The sequence below is a fragment of the Rissa tridactyla genome, chromosome 6 (assembly GCF_028500815.1).
Source record: "Rissa tridactyla isolate bRisTri1 chromosome 6, bRisTri1.patW.cur.20221130, whole genome shotgun sequence".
Classification (NCBI taxonomy): Eukaryota; Metazoa; Chordata; class Aves; order Charadriiformes; family Laridae; genus Rissa; species Rissa tridactyla.
Genome location: NC_071471.1, coordinates 36548411 through 36567195, shown reverse-complemented (window position 1 = coordinate 36567195; position 18785 = coordinate 36548411). Strand labels below are relative to the sequence as shown.

General features: G+C 55.6%; 1 protein-coding gene across 2 annotated transcripts in view; it reads right to left on the bottom strand.

Annotated features, from left to right (window-relative positions):
- Positions 1-861: 861 nt before the first annotated feature.
- Positions 862-18785, bottom strand: part of UNC5B (unc-5 netrin receptor B) — a 56513-nt gene continuing 38589 nt past the window's right edge. Inside the window, exons 2-17 of one of the 2 annotated variants that reach the window (XM_054206986.1) lie at positions 17517-17738; positions 11819-11962; positions 10112-10215; positions 8991-9171; positions 8259-8426; positions 7592-7756; positions 6813-6845; positions 5530-5724; positions 4984-5376; positions 4455-4542; positions 4197-4365; positions 3840-4073; positions 2803-2952; positions 2361-2525; positions 2085-2269; positions 862-1589 (exon numbers count right to left, since the gene is read on the bottom strand). In XM_054206986.1, the coding sequence (XP_054062961.1) occupies positions 1424-1589; positions 2085-2269; positions 2361-2525; positions 2803-2952; positions 3840-4073; positions 4197-4365; positions 4455-4542; positions 4984-5376; positions 5530-5724; positions 6813-6845; positions 7592-7756; positions 8259-8426; positions 8991-9171; positions 10112-10215; positions 11819-11962; positions 17517-17738 (2762 nt within the window). In that variant the 3' untranslated portion in view covers positions 862-1423. The remainder of the gene's footprint in view (positions 1590-2084; positions 2270-2360; positions 2526-2802; positions 2953-3839; positions 4074-4196; positions 4366-4454; positions 4543-4983; positions 5377-5529; positions 5725-6812; positions 6846-7591; positions 7757-8258; positions 8427-8990; positions 9172-10111; positions 10216-11818; positions 11963-17516; positions 17739-18785) is intronic. The other variant, XM_054206987.1, reaches the window with a different exon arrangement.

The following is an 18785-nucleotide window of genomic DNA, read 5'->3' as shown; positions in this document are numbered from 1 at the left end:
CCCACAACTTCTCCGTCGTGACAAAACGCCCATTACAGGTCCAAAAAGCAGCCACGATGGGAGGATGGGAACCCGATCACCGCTTACGGTGCCGTCCCCCGCCCACACACGCTCAGCCTGGCTTGCAAATTGGAGACCCTGCGCTCTCCCCTGCCGAACCCCCGGTGGGATGCTGCATCAAACACCTGGCGCGAGCGCAGGGAGCCGAGCCCGACTCCGGCCCGCCAGCCCTCTGCTCTCCCCAGAGCCCTCCACAAGCTGCTCATCACCCTGCTCCAAGCCCAGGTTCGGGATACTCACTGCAAAATCCCAGTGGGTTTAAAAAAAAAACCAAACCAAAACCAAACCAACCAACCCAAAAAAAACCCCCAAGAGCCCCCTTTGGCCTGTGGGTCGGTAGGTTGGTGCAGGACTGAAATCTTTGGTTTGCACTGAAGTTATGTAAATGAAGGCGTCGTCATCCTAAAAAGCTCCCCCAAACGATGGCAGGGGAAGAATTCATTAAAAATACCCATTTCTGGATGTACTCCCCCCCACCCCCACCCCGAACTCTAAAAGTAGGGCAGCGTCCCTCATGGGGGCAGGCCCCCTCGCCCCACCGGGTGCTGCTGGGGAAAGGGGAGTTTTTCAAGGAAAAAAAGGCTTGGGGAGGGTGTCCGTGGCCCCGAAGCAGAGGGGCGCAGAGGCACTTCACCCTACGGACTGCCCGGGGGGGGGCCAGGACATGTAAACACGTTTCGCTCGACTTGGCTTCGCACGCTCGTCCCTACAAAAGAACGTTCACTTAAATCTCTCTCTCTCTGCCACCCCGACCGCAGCTACGCTCTTGCTCTCACGCACAAAAAAAGATTTATAAATGTCTTCTTTTTTTTTTTTTGTCCTTTTTTGGTCTTTTTTTCTTTTTTTTTTTTTTTTTTTTTTTTTTTAAAAAGGACTCATCCAAAGATCTGGATAATAAATTATTTGCGTTTCCTAAGAAACTTTTTTTTTTTTTCCTTTTTTCTTTCTTATTCGCCTTATTAAGTAAGCCGTTCGCCTAGATTGTACTCGTCTCTTCAACGCAGAAATGCTATTAAAGGAGGAGGAGGGGAACCCAAACGAAGGAGGAGAAGGAAAGCCCCCGTCCCGACTCGAGAAGCCCTAATTCCTCCTCACACCACGAGCGCTGCCGGCTGCCGCCCCAGAGGAGGAGGAGGAGGAGGAGGAAGAGGAGGAAGAGGAAGGCTGCGTAACACTTGAATTGCTTGTAAACGCTGAGGATGGGTCTCTAAGGCTGACAGTGATGGGGGGAGGGAGGGAGGAGCAACGGCCTCGGCCCTTCCTCGCTCAGCCGCTGCCCGGGGAGGGACACGCGAAGGGTCGTCCCCCCTGCCTTCGCCCCCCGTTTGGGTCCTCCCAGCCCACCAGCCGCGGGGGAGCATCATCAGCAGTCGCCCTCCGTGGCCATGACCACCAGCATCTCGCTCTTGCCCATCTCTTCTAAGGCACTGGCCAGGGTGTTGAGATCGCCGTCGTCTTGGTGCTCGGCTTCCCATAAGTCCAGGAGCACCCCGGTGGGGCTGGCTTTGGTGGCAAAGTAGTTCAGATACCTGCGAAGAGCAGAAAGGAGGTGCAGGTTGGCACGGCATCCTTTGGGGGTGGAGGGATGGAGGATGCCGGAGCAGCAAACCCGTTTGCCACGTGAACCCTGATGGAAATGCCACAACGCAAATGCCGAAGCCCTGGGGACATCGTCTTCAATGTTCGATGCAGGCATTCACGCGAAAGCAACACAAGCTTTGCTTTGCTGGAATTACCCTCCCTTCCTTCCGTCCTCAGAGGTGAACCCAGCCAGGAACAGCCCAACCATTGTCCCAAATAAATAAGGGTCAAGTCAAAGCAACAAGAGACCCCGGACTGTGGCACAGGTGGATGCGTGGATATAGACAGGTGTAACTACGCATAGCTACATCCGTATTTATGATTTATGGATGGAGCTATACAGCCGGAGAAAACCTAGCAGGATGCACTGCAGGAGGGAGGGACTGGAGCGACCCTCCTTGCCCAGGGCACAGGAGGGGAAAGCAAAGCACGGGGCGACCCACCGGTCCATGGAAAGCTTCTGGGCGAGGAGTCTCCAGTCGTTTCCCCTGGAGTTGGGGGCATCCAGGCTGTTGCAGATCTTCTGCCGGATGGAGAGGGGGATTTTGAAGGCGTAGGGTCCCAGCTGGGTGGTGGTGGTGGTGGCACAGCTGTGGTGGGAGCGAAGGGTGTCGAAGGAGCTGGCATGCTGCAAGGGGAAGGACGGGGTGAGATGTTGAGGCACAGAGCGGCTCCCGAGTGTGTCCCCTTGCTGTCCCCACCACCTCCCCACCGCTCACCTCTCCCAGCGTGATGTGGAGCTGGAAGATCTGTCCTTCCCCTTCCACCTGCCGGACGCAGATCTTGCAGGTGAGCTCGGTGGAGGCCTGGCTGTACCTCTCCAGCGTGAAGGTGCAGTGCAGGGCTCGCTGGCTGCCGCTCCAGATGTGATAGAAGGGAATTTCCTGCAGACCACCAAAGCATGGGCTTAGCAAAGGCTCTCGGAGCTCCCGTGGGAGATCCCGCCTCCTCCAGCCACCCCACGGGGATGAGATGGGACAAAGAGACCCCACAGACAGCGTCCCACCAGGAAAGACCATGTGAAAACCAGTCCCCCTTCCTCCTCCATCCCTTTGTGAGACAACTCTGGAGACAAGACCAGGGCACTCACGACCCCGTGGTGCCTGGCTGAAGATGGTGTCCCCAGGCTGGGTCCCCACTGCCCCCGCCTCAGCCCCTCACCTGGTACTTGGCCAGCAACTTGCTCCTCCACAGCGCATGGGGGATGTCGTGGATGGAGAGACGTAGGTTGTGGTAGCTGTCCTTGAAGGGCAGGGGCTTGGGCTCCTCCAGCAGGTACCCGCCCAGCGTCCGCTCCAGCTCCAGCACCTCCTGCGGGCAGCGGGAGAGGCGGCGTGAGACCCAGGAGATGAGCAGGGGCTGCTCCTCTCCCTTCTCCATACCCAAAGCCAGGCATGTTCCTGCCAAGGGGAACCAGCAGCAGCAACAAGCCTGTGGGAGAGTGGCCTTTGCCACCCCGACAAGTTCTCCAAGAACTTGCCATCTCCTCTCACATAACAGCCCAACCCACAACTTGAATTTTATAACACATGGGCATCTCTGTATGCCTTCTCAGATGATGCAGAGGTTCAACACAAAGGTCAGGCATGGCACCCTTCAATGAAGAGTGCCGCTCAATCTGTTTTTAACACCATCCCACTATTCCACCAGCAACTCTGAGGAGAAAAAGTGCAACCCAGCAGCTAGAGCGCTGCCTACATCTCCACCTAGAGGCACTGCAGCAACCCTGACACCACAGGACAAGTCACGGGGAATTAAACAGCCACTGCACCAGTTGTCCGGGCAGCCAAAGCACCAAAACTCGAGCTCCTCATGTTGCACTCGATGCTATCAATGTCACCAAACCCCCCTGAGGAGGGGAGAGACACGTCCCCATGCAGGAATAACAGGATCTATAGAAAACCCGAGGCAAATCACAGCAGCAAGTGGAGTTTTTTTTGTGCAGGAGAGAGAAAAACCCGCCCAGCGGCAGCAAAACCTCTTGTGTAAGGTCTGCAGAAAGGGGGGTCAGTATAGGAGCTAAGAAACACCCTCGTTATTTCCTTCAGAGAGGGCGAGGAAGGAGGGGGAAAGCAGTAAACATGCTTATTATTTCACTGTGGTGACTTTGCAGGCAGTTGCATCAGGTTGTCTGCTCCTGGGGGGCCCTGCTTTGGGAAGCGGGGGCAGCCCGCGCCAGCCTCGCAAGGTGACATTACCTTCAGAGCATCTGGTGTGTCCTCCAAGCAGTAGACCTTGAGGCTGTACTCCAGGGAGGTGCAAACGGTGGGGGCAAAGATGGCCAGCTGGAGCCTCTTGATGGCTGACCTGGAGTAGGACTCTCCCACAAAGACGTAGGTGCCAAGCTGGTCCAGCAGAATGTGGCAGGACTTGGCTTCCAGCTGGCAGTAGCAGGGAGTGTTAAGGGTCTCCTCATCCAGGGTCACAACCTCCTACAGGGAGAGATGGGAAATCAAGGCTGGGGGTCAGCCCGTCGTCTAGGGGGGATTTGTAGGGGTTGTGTCCCACAACGCTCGTGGTCTTCACCGGCTGCAAGGGCTGGGTTCCCACCTTACCTCCCAGTTTCCCTGGTGGGACTGTGTTTTCAGCTGGTAAATCCAATCCGAGGAGCCGACATCGGCACAGTGGGGAATCGTCAGGACGACGGGGCGGCACAAGAGCAAGCCAGTGGGCCCGCAGGTCACGGCCGGGCTCAGCACTGTCTGCGTGCCTTCGGAGGGCAGGCTGGGGAAGGGAGAGGGGACACTGGTTGGAAAGGAAGCCTCATGGTGGCCAAAAAAGAGCGGAAGCGCGGGTGGCGCAGCGTGACTTACAGGGCGCTCTCTGCCTTGTTTAGGACCAGGTACATCTCGTAGAACTTCCCCTGGGGGATGGCCCCGTGGGGCACCAGCAGGCTCACCCCTAGCATGGCACACACAGGCGTTAGTCACAAAACGAGGGAGAAACCACCAGGGACAAACCACCCCTCCACCCCGGCCGGCGACGCAAGGACAGCACTGAGCTAGAGCAGCCCAGAGCACTCCAGGAGAAATATCTCCAGATGTTCTTCAGCTGTACTGCTTGCAGGGAGGAGCCAGGCCACCACATTAGGAAGCAAAACAACAGGTTGGATCTTTTCGCAAGGCACTGGCCCTGGATTGATGGCAGAGCGGGCCAGGAAAGTCCCAGGAGGCTGTGACCTCCAGCCTGAGAAGCCTGGCTTGGGAATGGCTTGCTGCCTTCCTTCTGAGCCAGCTTTGGAATAGCAAAGGGCTGCTTATAACAGGCAAGTCTGCTGGCAAGAGAGCAACTCCTTCATCCTTCAGCCGCCCAACGTGCCCTCCTCCCCAGCCCGGGGCTTACCGGTGCCTGGGACGGTGAGTCTCCCCCCTAGGTAGCCAAAGGTGCCGCTGGCGCTGTTGCCGTGCTCCCGGGGCAAGCTGAGGAGATGTTGTGAGCCCAGGGCTTTGTTCCTCACATTTGCGAAGTGGCTGTCCCTGGTGTTGTCCACTGGGTAGGTGCCAGTGGCAGGGAGCCCCCCAAGCAGGTCCGTCCCGTCATGCAGCCCCGGTGAGGAGGAGGCGGTGGAGGAGTTGTACACCTTGATCTTGAGGTTGGGGAGGGGGTCGAGCAGGGGGGAGTTGGTCATGGGGATCTTGTCGGAGGAGTCCTGCAGGGCGTACATGGGGCCACGGTAGACGCCGGCGCTGGCTGTCAGGTCCGGCTGCATGGAGGGGTGCAGCAGCTGAGGGTTGTCTGCAGGAGGAGAAAACACGGATGGGGTGAAGGCGGCAGTGGAAACAAGGGGACGTAAAAGCACTGCTTGACTGGAAGAGCCACCTGTGGAAAGCCCTCCTCTCTGCCTGGGCTCAAGCAGCAAGTGGGACCTGCGTGGGCTATGGCTCTTACCATGCCGGGAGGTCTTGAAGTTGGCAGGGTGGAAGCCTCCGGTCAGAGCAGCTGATGAGTCCGTGATGTCCGTGTCGAAATCCCGGCACCTCCTCCGGTACACCACCACCCCCACAGCCATGAGGATCACGATGAAGACAAAGATGGCCACCACCAGCCCGGCATACAGGGCCACGTCGCCTGTGGCCTCCAGCACTGGGAGGGATGAAAGACATGGGAGGTGAAAAAAGGAGCACCAGAAATGGATGTCAAGACCCACCGGTGCTCCCCAACCCCACCACAGGCTCAGGACATAGGCACGAAGGGGAAGACGTGTACTGGGCCTGCTGGAAAGGCTGTGGCAGGAGGATGGAGGTTGTTTTCTCAGAGCAGTCCAGAAGTCAGAGTGACGCCAGAGGACGAGATGGGGGTGAACCCCTCAAACCTTTGGAAGACACCTTGCCATGGCCCCTGCAAACTTTACCTGAGCACGAAGAACCCCAGAAATTCTAGGTTTCTACAGCTCAGATTCATGGAGTGATCAACCCTCACATCTGAACAGGGACAACAACCCCGAGGAGTAAACGTAACACCTATCCATGTGTCTCATGTATATGCACCTGAGCTATTCATCCGTCCAGAAAGATCGAGTGTCACTGTATCTACACAGACTCCTCTCAGCTTCCCCATCTTCCCTTCCCCTGCCATAAGGTTCTCCATTTTGAAATGCAGCAGGAGTTGAGCAGGCTCGGCCGATCCGCCTCCCTCCCTCCGCGCTCACCCACATCTCTTGGCTTCTGTGGCTTTGTGCTGGAGTGAAGCCCTGTCCTCCACCGCCTTAGGACCTCCACTGCCTTAGGACCTCCACCGCCTCAGGATCTCCACCGCCTCAGGACTACCCCACTTCTGGCAGGTGTCACCCCATCCCCGAATTCCCCCCACGTGGATGCCAGAAACGGGAACCCTGATGCACCCCCACCCTGAGGAAGGGAATCCTCACGGGGGGGGACGACGATGCCTGGATTAGCTTTGGTGGGGTGACACCGGCTGTGTCGTGGTGCACCCAAGAACTGCCAGCAGCAAAAAAGGGGGACGGGAGCGGGGGTGCAAAAGCGGGTCCTATTTATTGCTTCCAGCAGAGCATGTGATTTAATGCACACGGGAGTTTTGGGGTGGGCTTTAGTCGTTCCCTCTTCCAACCTTCTCCAGCCCCAGCTGCCGAGGAGCCCTACCAGGGATGCAACAGAACAAAACCAAAGCGGTGCCTCGCAAAGAAACAAAATGGCCATGAAATGAGCACTTACGGTGGCTTTTGGGTTCGCTTAGAACTCTTTTATCTGTTAGGAAAAAAAAAAGTAAGAAAACAAAAGGTGAAGGTGGTGATGGTAGGATGAGGTGAAACAAAAGGTGGAGAGGGCGGAAGGCAGCCTGGGGGGCACCTCGGCGTGGTGGGGAGGGACGGGGGAGCAGCATCGCTCCCCAGGGCGTGCAGAAAGCCAGGTAGAAGCAAGGGTGATGAGGGTGTCCACATGCCCGACCAGCCCCCGGGGCGCATGTCCCCATCTCACAGGACTTCGGGCATTTCTGGCCGTGGCAGCGTTAAAGGGGACGATGGTGTCAGACGGCAGCAGGTGGCAGCATCGGCTGCTCAGCCTTCGGTGTGCCCGCTCAGAGCGTAACAGCACCGTTATTATCATCATCGGGACTTTTCCTAGCTGCTGCCACAGAGCTCTACCGAGCGGTGACCCGGGTCAGATGTTTTTGTGCTGGGGCTGAGAAACCCCCCCTGGCTTGCCTGCACTAACCACAACCAGCCTTATTTCAGCAGAGACCCCAAACCTAGCGCTGCTCCAGAAGACATTCAGATCCCACTGAAATAATCCCCAAACCTTTCTTTCCACCAGCTGAGAACCAGCTTTGGACGGGGTAAGTGCACTTAAAAAAAACCTTGATAAAGACAAGGTTTAAAAATCAGGTGCCAGCAGCACCGCTACCCACCCCGTCAACTTGGAGGCATGGCCAACAACATCATGGCCAAGCCACCAGCATTGCCCATGTCCCCGGTCCCTGCCAGCGTACTCACTGTGCAGGCAGAGCCCGTCAGTGCAGTTTTTGGAGTCGAGCAGCACGCCGCTGCAGTCCTTGCCGCCATTGCGGGGAGCCGGGGCGGCGCACTCCCGGCTGCGCCAGTGGGTGCACTCGGTGCTGCACGCCGACCACTTGCTCCATTCCGTCCACGCGCCGTCCACTGCGGGACACCAAAGACAGGCACGTCGGTACACCCTCTCAACACCATTCCCCAGTGCTGGGATGTCTCCGGCAGCAGAAAGTGCCCATGGCCATCTCAGGGCTTCCAGAGGAGCTCCTTCAGGGAGCATTACCACAGCAAACCCAGCCCTGTTGTGTCTCTGCAGACATCTCCAGCTCTTTCAGGTCTTGTCAGACTGAAAGATGCTTCAGATAGGTCTTCTGAACCCCTGTCTCCTTGGGAAGATCAGGATGTCTCCGCAGACATCTCCAGCCCTTTCAGGTCTTGGCAGACTGAAAGATGCTTCAAACTGGTCTCCTGAGCCTGTGTCTCCTTGGGGAGACCAGGATGTCTCTGCAGACATCTCCAGCCCTTTCAGGTCTTGGCAGACTGAAAGATGCTTCAAACCGGTCTCCTGTGCCACTGTTTCCTTGGGGAGCACCAGGAGCACAGTTGGACCGTGCAACCTGGAGGACGGTCAGTGTTTCTGAACCTGCCTTACCTGGGCAGAGGGTGGTGCAGGTGATTTTCTGGAAAGGCTGCCCATCGCAGAAGGAGCCGCCGTTCAGCGGTGCGGGGTTGGTGCACGTCCGGGTGCGCTTCTGCCAGCCCCGGCCACAGCGGTTGTTGCAAGGAGACCACTCAGACCAGGTGGACCAGCCACCGTTCACTGCAAGAGGAGATGGACAGCGTTAACACATCAACGGAGCCCATTTCAGCAGGGGCTGGAGCTAAGCCTAGGGTTCACCGAGTCCCTCTGTCCTTACATCTTGTGTGACACTGGAACAGCTCACCCTCACGAAAAGCAAATCACGAGACTCCTTCTCATGTCACACACCCCATGCAGCAGATGCTCAAACCTGCTTTGGTCCTTTTTTCCACTTTGCAAATATTTTTGCATGTGGCCACAGCAGATCTTTGGCTTCATAGCAAAGTTCAGCCAAATGCAGCTTTTCATCTGCTTTGAGAGTCAAAGGGATCCGGCTGGGTCCAGCCTCCACCCACCTTTGTACCCAACCGAGAAGGCATGCAAATGCCTACACCTAAAAACTTCTTCTAACAACCTGTGCAAGCTGGTAGAGGTACCTATTTTGCAGACATTGGCTATTACCTAATTTAACACAATGCCCTGGTGGGGTTTGCTCCTACCACTCCCAGAAAGTGCCCGTATTTCCCCTTGGCTTGGAGACAGGGCTGGCAGCAAAGGTCCCCCCACAAGAGCAAGGGCTGGTACCGTAGACGATGACAGCAGCTGTGGTGCTCCGGCGCTTGGCCACGATGTTCTTGGCCATGCAAGTGTAATTAGCAGTGTCCAAGAGCCGGGCCTGCTTGATGATGAGGTTGTGATCGATGGTGATCAGGAAGTTGGTGTCCTGGGTGGGATCGATGACATCCTCGTTCCTCAGCCACTCCACCTGGCCATGCAAAGGAAGGGATGGGGTAAGGATGGTGATTAAGCTGAACGAGAACTGAACACTCAGCCAGGAAAAGCATGGCATGGGTTTTGGTGGAAATGCCCATCCCACATGCTCCCCACCATGAGGGTCTCCAAGGGCCCCCCAAAGCTATACGAGGACATCACTGTTTAACTAGGCTGTTTGGGAAGGGCGTGAGTTGATACCATTGCCAAGCGCAATGGTTGATACCAGCGCAGTTCATACCATTGCCAAGCATGGCTGTGGGCACGAGCAAGGACAAACACCAGGTTGGAGGGCCTGAATCCACCAGCCCCGATGGCGAGCAAACCCCTTCAGACCAGCATATGACCTGCCCCAAAGCCCTCCTCATCTTCATCACTGAGACACCGATTTCCTCAGCACCACAACCATTGACTGGCCGACCTTGCCTCTGACTGTTTTTATTTCTCCTCGAAAGCTGGGCCAAACCAGGCCTGACTGTGGCACGTTACTGCTGTTTTGGCCAAGGACGGGACACTGTGGCCACCACCAACACACAGCTCCTGGGGGCTGACAGAGTTGTGGGCACAGAAATCACCGCTACCACGTGAGGGAAACCCATCTGGTATCGACTTGGCCAACCCTTAGCTCTCGCTTGTGACTGCTCCCCTTCAGACAAGTCATTGGGTGCCTCCTTGTTAGATCTTCCCTCTGACGGGTTAGAGGAAGTGTGGGAGAGGTGGGCCGAGCAGGTGCTGAGGTTAGGTGTGTTATTAGATGTCAGAAAAACAGATCCACTGCCCAAAATAAACAATTCTGTTGAATAATGAAAGCTGATGGTCTCGGTGCAAGGTCATCCATCACAGCTGCAAGCCATCTGCACGGACGTGCCCCTTCTCTCCCCGGAACGGGAGGGGACACCCCACCGCGCATTTCTCCGAGCTGCTGAGCTGCTCACCTCAGCCTGCGGCACCCCCTCGGGTGGGCGGCACTGCAGCAGGACCTCGTGCTCCAGCGGGACCTCCTTGCCCAGCGGCTCCTGGTCGAAGTTCTTCCGTAGGTCTGGGAGGGAAAGGAGAACCCAGGGGTTAGCAGCTCACTGCAGAAACAGGGCAACCTGCAAAGCCTTGGTGGGGAGAGAACATCACCTTGGCCCACAAGTAGGGAAACCCCTCTGGCATAGCACAGCTGGAGCAGAACATGTCCTGGGAGGAAGGGGCCAAAGGAGCATCTTTCCAGGATGGATTTGGGACAGCACATGGTCCTCGAGGATGATGCCTTTCCTCCTTCATGCGCTTGCAAGCTTATACCCCCTCCTGTCTTTTCCTTTCGGGGCTAAACCTCAGCTTAGCCACTGTTTCTTCAACCCTCCTGTTGCTTTCACCCTCTGGACTCTGCACCAGGACCCTTCTTTGTTGAAGGGATTTGCACAACAGCTTGGCTCCCACGTTGGCGCTGAAGTGAATCCCCATATTTCAGAGCTACGGGGACTTGCTGGTGGTCCTGGCTGAGCCACCTCCCCAGACCTGCCGGAAACCCGTCCATCACACTCCGGTGCCGGAACGGGGAACGGTCGCTGCTGAAAAGCCCGGCTCGCTCAGCAAGGGGCTGCCCAGTGCTTTGGGGAAGGGCGGAGAGGGGAGAAGCCCAGCAGAGCCCCCAGGGATGTGTGGGACATGGCAGTGTCCAGCTCCAGAGCCTTGAAGGGAGCAGGAGCATCACTAGATGGTGCTGGAATCCTCTGCTACGGCACCGGCTGCGGCTCCCGCTCCTGCAGGGCAGTGAAACCTTGCTCCATCTCATCTGCTGGGCTCCGAGAAACACCAAACCCTTGGCAGGGGTCGGACGAACGGGCTCCCTCAGGAGCCTCGTAGCATTTTCCCCGTTCAGATTAAATCCTCCAGCAGTATAGCTGATTCCCCAGCCACCTCCGTTTTGGATTATTAGCCCTCTAATAGCAAAATCTGTTTACAGCTGGGGAAGCCTGGCCGTTCTCCTATAGCTTGGCCATCTCATTTGCCAGGAGAGCAAATTCAGGCGGGTAACAGCCTGATTAACTTGCCCTTAATCAGGCTGACACCCACAAACAGCAGCTTAGAGAAGTGACATATGACAGCAGGGACTCCAGGGACACGGAGTCGCTGATTCAGGCAAAGCCTGCAAGGTGCTAACCGTTGGGTTATTAACGATAATGAAGCGCCGGGAAGAGCTGAGCATGCTGATGGGCAATGCGGTATTAACCCAGGTAGTGCCACGGCCGCTCGCCCAGGCAGGTAGGGACGGTGCCCACTCAGAGCTGCGATGGGGAGCTAATACCAGCAAGGATGGGTCATCTCCAACTGATCAAAAAGCACTAATTCCAACAGGGAGACAACTTTTGGAGAGGGCTAACCCCACCCAGCTGCACCCACTGTGTCCTGGGGTCCCAGGAAGCTGGGCAGGACCAGCCTTGGCCACTCTTTCAGCTGGTGTTGCTGCCAGAAGCGGCCCACGCCTGGCTTGAAACCACAGCTTCTTCAGCCTGGGATGCAGGGTCATGCCTCAGGCTTTGCGAACAATTTGGAAAATCGTCGGGTTGTACCCTCTGGAAAACTTTTCAGGCCCCCAAAGTGGGAAAGAAGGTGTAAGAAGGGTTCATTTAAACGAAACAAGACGAGGCACTTACACGCTATGCGGACGTACGCCCTGCGGCTCTTCGTGGTGCCCGCCGAGCTCCAGGCCACGCACTGGCACCAGTAATCTTCTAAGCCGAAGAGCTCCTCCACCTGCTGCCGGGAGACTTCAATCTGCACCTCCCGCACCAGCATCCCTGGAAGGGGATAGAGGGACGGCATCAGCCCGGCAGCAGGGAACTTGACCATAGGAAGTTCCACCTCAACACGAGGAGGAACTTCTTTCCGGTGAGGGTGGCAGAGCACTGGCACAGGCTGCCCAGAGAGGTGGTGGAGTCTCCGTCTCTGGAGACATTCCAAATCCACCTGGACGCGTTCCTGTGCAACCTGCTCTGGGTGACCCTGCTCTGGCAGGGGGTTGGGCTGGATCATCTCCAGAGGTCCCTTCCAACCCCTGCCACTCTGGGATTCTGTGATAAGGAGGCAGCACCCAAGAAGGCTGGTGGATGCACAAAGCTCAAGGTCAGAGGCAGTGGGTTGGAGGCATCTCAGAGGCATCTGTGGTTGGCACCTCTGCACACCAGGGACTGCTCCCTGTGGAGGGTGACTTGGTGCTGAAGCAATGGCTCATGTAGAGGAGTCTTGTCTTATTTTTTTTATCTCCAGTCTGGCTGGGCAGGACCAGGACATCTTGAACGATTCTAGAGGCATCACCCTCCTCCACCAGCCTTCTCCTCTGGCACCGACATTCCCTGTCCCTGTCCAGACCCCTTCCCACCTGCTGAGTTTGAAGGTTGCCTCCAAGGCTTTGCTGTGAGGAGAAATCATCTCTACCAGCTGCCATTTAAACACAAATATACAATGACAAATAAAAGATCTTAGAGGAAATCATCCAAGGACGATAGCGTTTCATGCCCAATGACCCCAGAAAGGGTTACACGCCTCCATCAACCCCCCCCGGGAAATCTGCCAGGACACCCGGGCCGTGGCAGGGACGCAGTGACAAAGGTGGCACTGCCACGTACAGGACACGGTCCCCTGGGCCGTAGGATGCTGAGGCTCACCCGAAGCATCAATCCCTCGCAGCGTGGCCATCGCCAAGGGCGGGAGGGACTCGGTGCTTACTTTTCCTTATTTTTAGCAATACCTACCTCGGTTTTTTTTTTGCAGCTTCTATTTACAAAAAGGCCACAAGTTCGCCGGCACAGAGCGCCAGGTGCTCCCCAGCTGTAATTTTGTGAGCTTGCTCCCGGCGCTGCGAGGAGCAATTACCATCTCTCTGCCACCTTCCCCTGGAATAGCTGACAAACGCGCGCCAAGGAAATACAATTTATTTTGCCACTCTTAAGGAAGGGGGGGGAAAAAAAAAAAAGAAAAAAAAAAAGAAAAAAAAAGCATTTGGGCCAAACACTTTTGGAAAAATTAGGGCTTTTAGAAGGAGCCAGGAGGGAGATGGCTCAAAACCATCCCATCTCTCCGGTGGGGTGGGTCGAGCAGCCCTGGAAAGGTGGGGAGCATCTTGCAAATGCCCTGCTATCTCCGTAAGCCCGAAAGCAAAGGCTACCCAAAACTGCAGAGCGAGCTTATGGCTGCCAGGAGCCACGATTTAAACGTCTCGCAGGCATCCAAACACAGCCGCTCCTACCCACCACCCCTTCTTGTCCCTCTGAATTATCCTCTCCGACTTGGCCTATTTTTGCTTTCTTCTGCATGAAATGTTTTGGATCAGACGCACTCAGAGCATTACTGAGCCCAGCTCATTCAAGACATGTCTTAAAAGTAGCTTTTTCTTTTTTTTTTTAAGGTCCCTTCTTTCAAGCTTTTAACTGAGGACATTTAGAAAGGCGCCCACGCCTAACCCTGTTACCCTGTCCCTTCGTGCCCAGCTCTGCCCCGTGCCCTTTCCTAGGGAACTTAGGGAAATTTGCAGCTTCCCTACGAACGGCAGGTGCTGCAAACGCAGGTTTTTTTTAGCCTAGCATTTTGGCTCCAGCTCCCAGATGTGCCCAGGCCGGCGGAGTTTTACATGCGTGGTATCACCTCCGTAGGGAAGGCACTGTTAGGTTTGTTCACTGGTAGCAGCAACACCGTCTTTTGAAGCCTGGGTGAAGAAGGTGTGATGCTGTTTCCTCCCCAGATCGCCGGCACACGTTCTGCACCTGCAGACTGGCACCTGAGAGGGAGATGCTGGCCCAAAACAAACGTGTCCCCCCCTAAAACAGGGTAAGCTCATGCCGCCCAGGCTTTCTGCTCCCTTTCTGCTGCGTTTTCTCCAGCCTGTTTTGCTCAAGAGTTGCATGAGGCAGGTTATCCAGTAAGGGGTGCTCACCCAAGAGGTGGATCAAGCGCCGGGTCCAGAAATATAGTGCTTTTTCCACGCTGCACATCACTAACTCGGGATGATTTGGAGGAGAAATGAGACCTAACAGCATTTAGATAAATTAACAGGGGGATAATCCATCCAGGGCTGGACCACACTGCTAACATAGAATCTTCATGATTGGAAAGGACCTTTGAGATCATCGAGTCCAACCATACACACACACAAAAAAACCCCCTACAATCTCTGTCACTAGAGCATGCCCTGAAGTGCCAAATCTACACGTTTCTTAAACACCCCTAGGGATGGTGACTCAACCACCTCCCTGGGCAGGCTGTTCCAGTGCCTGACCACTCTTTCAGTAAAGTAATTCTTCCTAATATCTAATCTAAACCTCCCTGCCGCAACTTCAGACCATTTCCTCTGGTCCTGTCATTATTCACTTGGGAGAAGAGGCCAACACCCACCTCTCTACAACCTCCTTTCAGGTAGCTGTAGAGGGCAATGAGGTCTCCCCTCAGCCTCCTCTTCTCCAAACTAAACACGCCCAGTTCCCTCAGCCTCTCCCTGTGTGATGTGGTCTCCCGACCCCTCACCAGCCTGGTAGCTCTCCTCTGGACACGCTCCAGCACTTCAATGTCCCTCTTGTACAGAGGGGCCCAGAACTGAACACAGTACTCGAGGTGAGGCCTCACCAGTGCCGAGTACAGAGGCACCATCACTTCCCTACTCCTGCTGGCCACACTGTTCCTGATACAAGCCAGAATGCTGTTGGCCTTCTTGGCCACCTGGGCACACTGCTGGCTCATGTTAAGCTGGCCGTCCACCAGCACTCCCAGGTCCTTTTCTGCTGGGCAGCTTTCCAGCCACTCTTCCCCAAGCCTGTAGCGTTGCTTGGGGTTGTTGTGACCGAAATGCAGGACCCGGCACTTGGCCTTATTAAGCCTCATACAGTTGGCCTTGGCCCATCGATCCAGCCTGTCCAGGTCCCTCTGTAGAGCCTTCCTACCCTCAAGCAGATCAACACTCCCACCTAGTTTGGTGTCATCTGCAAACTTACTGAGGGTGCACTCAATCCCCTCATCCAGATCATTGACGAAGATATTAAACAAAACTGGCTCCAAAACTCCAGGAGAATGCTGTGGGGGACGGTGTCAAAGGCCTTACCAAAGTCCAGACAGACAACGTCCACAGCCTTCCCCGCATCCAGAAGGTGGGTCACACGGTCATAGAAAGAGATCAGGTTGGTTAAGCAGGACCTCCCTTTCCTAAACCCATGCTGGCTGGCCCTGATCCCATGGCCGCCCTGCACTTGCCGTGAGAGCTCACTCAAGATGATCCTCTCCATGATCTTTCCTGGTATCGAGGTCAAGCTGACAGGCCTGTAGTTCCCCGGATCCTCCTTCCGACCCTTCTTGTAGGTGGGCGTCACATTAGCCACCCTCCAGTCATCTGGTACCTCCCCTGGTGACCAAGACTGTTGATAAATGATGGAAAGAGGCTTGGTGAGCTCTCCCGCCAGCTCCCTGAGTACTCTTGGGTGAATCCCATCCGGCCCCATAGACTTATGTGCGTCTAGGTGCAGAAGCAGATCATTGACTACTTCCTCCTGGATTATGGGTGGGTTGTTCTGCTCTCCATCCTTATCTTCCAGCTCAGGAGGCTGAACACTCTGGGGATAGCTGGTCTGACTATTGAAGACGGAGGCAAAGTAGGCATTAAGCATCTCAGCCTTCTCCTCATCCTTGGTTGCAACTTTCCCCCCCGCATTCAGTAAAGGATGGAGATTCTCCCTGGCTCTCTTTTTGTTGATGTATTTATAAAAACATATTGCTATCAGACCACGGAATCCCTAATCACAGACTGCAGGAAGCTGGGAGGGTACCGGCAGGGTTCATCTCTCCATCATTGTCCCGGTTCAATGTTCTTCCCTTAAGCATCCACCGCTGCCTCATGCAGGACGTGTGAACCTCTGGCTTGACCCAGTGCGGCCACACGTTATAAATACATTAACAACCCCTGGGCGAAGGCTGCTCGGTCACTCATCGGCCCTGACTTTTCCCCGGAGTCGTGAGGGTTTCAGACCTGGCCTCCGCGAGAGCTGGGAGGTGGAGACGCAGCCCCAAAGAGAGAAAGGGCGCTGCTGGTGCTCCCGACAGCCTCCGGAGAAGCAAGGGGGACAGCCTTCCCAGGCATTTTTGACCATCGTTCACAAAGAGGTCCTCTGGAAGCAAAACGCCCTGGGAACAGATGAAGCGGCTTCAGGAAAGGCTCAAAATGCCACAGGGAAAATAAATGGTCTGCCCTTTCCAGAGGAGGTTCGGAGATGCACCCAAGCAAGGACCAGCTTCACGGATGAAGAGCCAAGCAGATGCCGGGGAAGGGCAAAAAGGGACAAGAGGAGATCCTGTAAAAGCACTTGTGCTCCTCTGGGCTGACAAAACCTCTCCTCTAAGCTCAGGCTGCCTTCTGGGGCCAGCGCTGCAGCAGTTCAAAAGGCCGCCTTGGTTTAAAGCCCTCCGGAGATGAGGGATGCCGCACGCTCATTTACAGAGAACTGCTCTCCCATGGGAAATGTGACTGTTTTCCTCCCCTCCAGACCAGCCCACAGGTACCAAAATTGGTGCAGAAAAGATGGGAGCCGAGCTAAAGCAGACGAATTTTAGCAAATTTACTTGATTACATTATATATCCAACCCCCATGCCTTGTTCTCATGTTGGGATGTTTCAAAGCAAGGGGCAAGAAGCTCCATGGTGCCCAGTCCCATGGAACAAGACACCCCCAAGATGCCTAAACCACCTTCTTGCCCCCTATTTCAGGCAGCCAGTGGCTGACTTGCCCTCTGAGGCAGGGAAGAGCTCATCTGCCATTAAAAGGCATTTTAAATCCTACCTGCAAACGTTCTCACTACCCATTAAACATCTAATCCCTTTATAAGCTGCCAGCCTTTGCCACCCCTTGTGGCAATGACTCCTACATGTTGATTAGGCGTTTTATAGGAAAGCGTTTCTTTTTTTTTTTTAAATCAGTTTTAAACGTGCTGCCTTTCAAATCCCATTAAACAACCCCACATCCTGCAAAAGGGTGAGCGTGCAAGCACACAGGCTGACTTCCCCGAGCTTCTATGGGGTATGGTGACCACCATCATGCCTTCATCAATGGTCTGGAAAGGGGCAGCTCATCCTAAAATTCACCAATGATGTGGAAAGAGAGAGAAACTGTGCACGGACAGAGGAGGGGGAAAACATACAAAAGCGACCTCATGAGCTTGCAGTCACGTGGGAATGCTAAAAACGAACCAAAGAGACCCATTGGTCTACCTGGAGGAAAATCATCTCCAGTGTGGATGCGCAAGAGAGAAAAGGGCAGAAGCACCTGGGAAGAGGAGAGGGGAAGGGCAGGCGGGGGATGCCAGGGTGGGTTTGCTCACCGGTGACCTCGTCCAGGCTCTCCTTGGTGACGTGGTCGTTCTGGTTGACCCACTCCCCGTTGCACTTGAAGTAGATCTGGGTGGCGGGGTTGGCGCGGCAGACGAGCTCCACCGGCTTGTTCTTCACGATGTAGGCGTCCTGTGGCTCCAGCAGAAAGTGAGGGAGGGTCTCCGCTGGGGCCGAGGGGAAGGAGTCGGGCAGCACATCGCTGTACTCCAGCCCTGCCAGGGGAGCGAGAGGGTTGGGAGGTGTCCTTAGTCCCATCCCAGAAGGGATGCAACTCCTACCTACACCGCCTCATCCCTCCCTCACCTTCCCAGGACTGCCCCGCGTGCAGTGGTGTCACCAACAGCCCTTGCTGAGGGTGCTCGGAAAAGCAAAAGAAGGCTGGAGGCTCCCCCCAAAAAAGAAAATCAAATCTCTGCTAGCTAGAGAGCTGCGGGGTGCATCCTGGTTTCGCTGGGTACCAGCCACCCCATCCACGGTCAACCCCGAAGCCTGGTTGTGGTCTCACTAGAGGACACCATGAGGAAAAAGGCAAAACAAACCCAAGCCCAGGGATGGGGACACAGAGAAGCTCTAAAGGGGCTGGTGTCTCCCGTCCCAAGCTCTCCCCCCTGCCAACGCTTGGATCTCAGCATCGCAGGACGGGATGGGGGCACCAGCAGCCCCCTGGGAACTGGGCATCTGCCCATCACGGGCCAGCGATCGCTTCCAGCCTGGCCACCTCCAGAGAACATCACCCAAAAATGCAATCAGGATTCACACCGTCCCACCCCAGACACCAGATGGGGTCAGTGCCCTGGTGATCTCCATCTACCAGCTTGTTGGCTCTCAAAACCAATCTAAATGCAAAAACAAGCAGAAAAAGAGAGGTCACATCCGCTCGGGCCAGGCCAAGAAAAGCCTTGAAAAGGGGGACAAGCACCTCAGTGCTCACCCAGGGACATAAACCCTCAGGAGTGGGAGCCTTAAGGTGGCTCGCGCCCAGCGTGGGAAGATGCTGTGACCGACGCTGAGGATCATCTGCAGCATCCCGCGCAGGAAACCTCTTCCCAGCCATATTTCACCCAATTAAGAACAAACCCAAATATCCAAATATCGCAGGACTTAAAAACCACACACCCACCCACCCACACACACCCCGGGATGCTGCTGCTTAACCTGTTGTTTCTGGGCATCTCACTAGCAGTCAGGTCACACCACGAGGCTTTTCTTTACACCTAAAAGAGTTATGAGCTTTTCCTCCTCCTCCTCCTCCTCCTCTC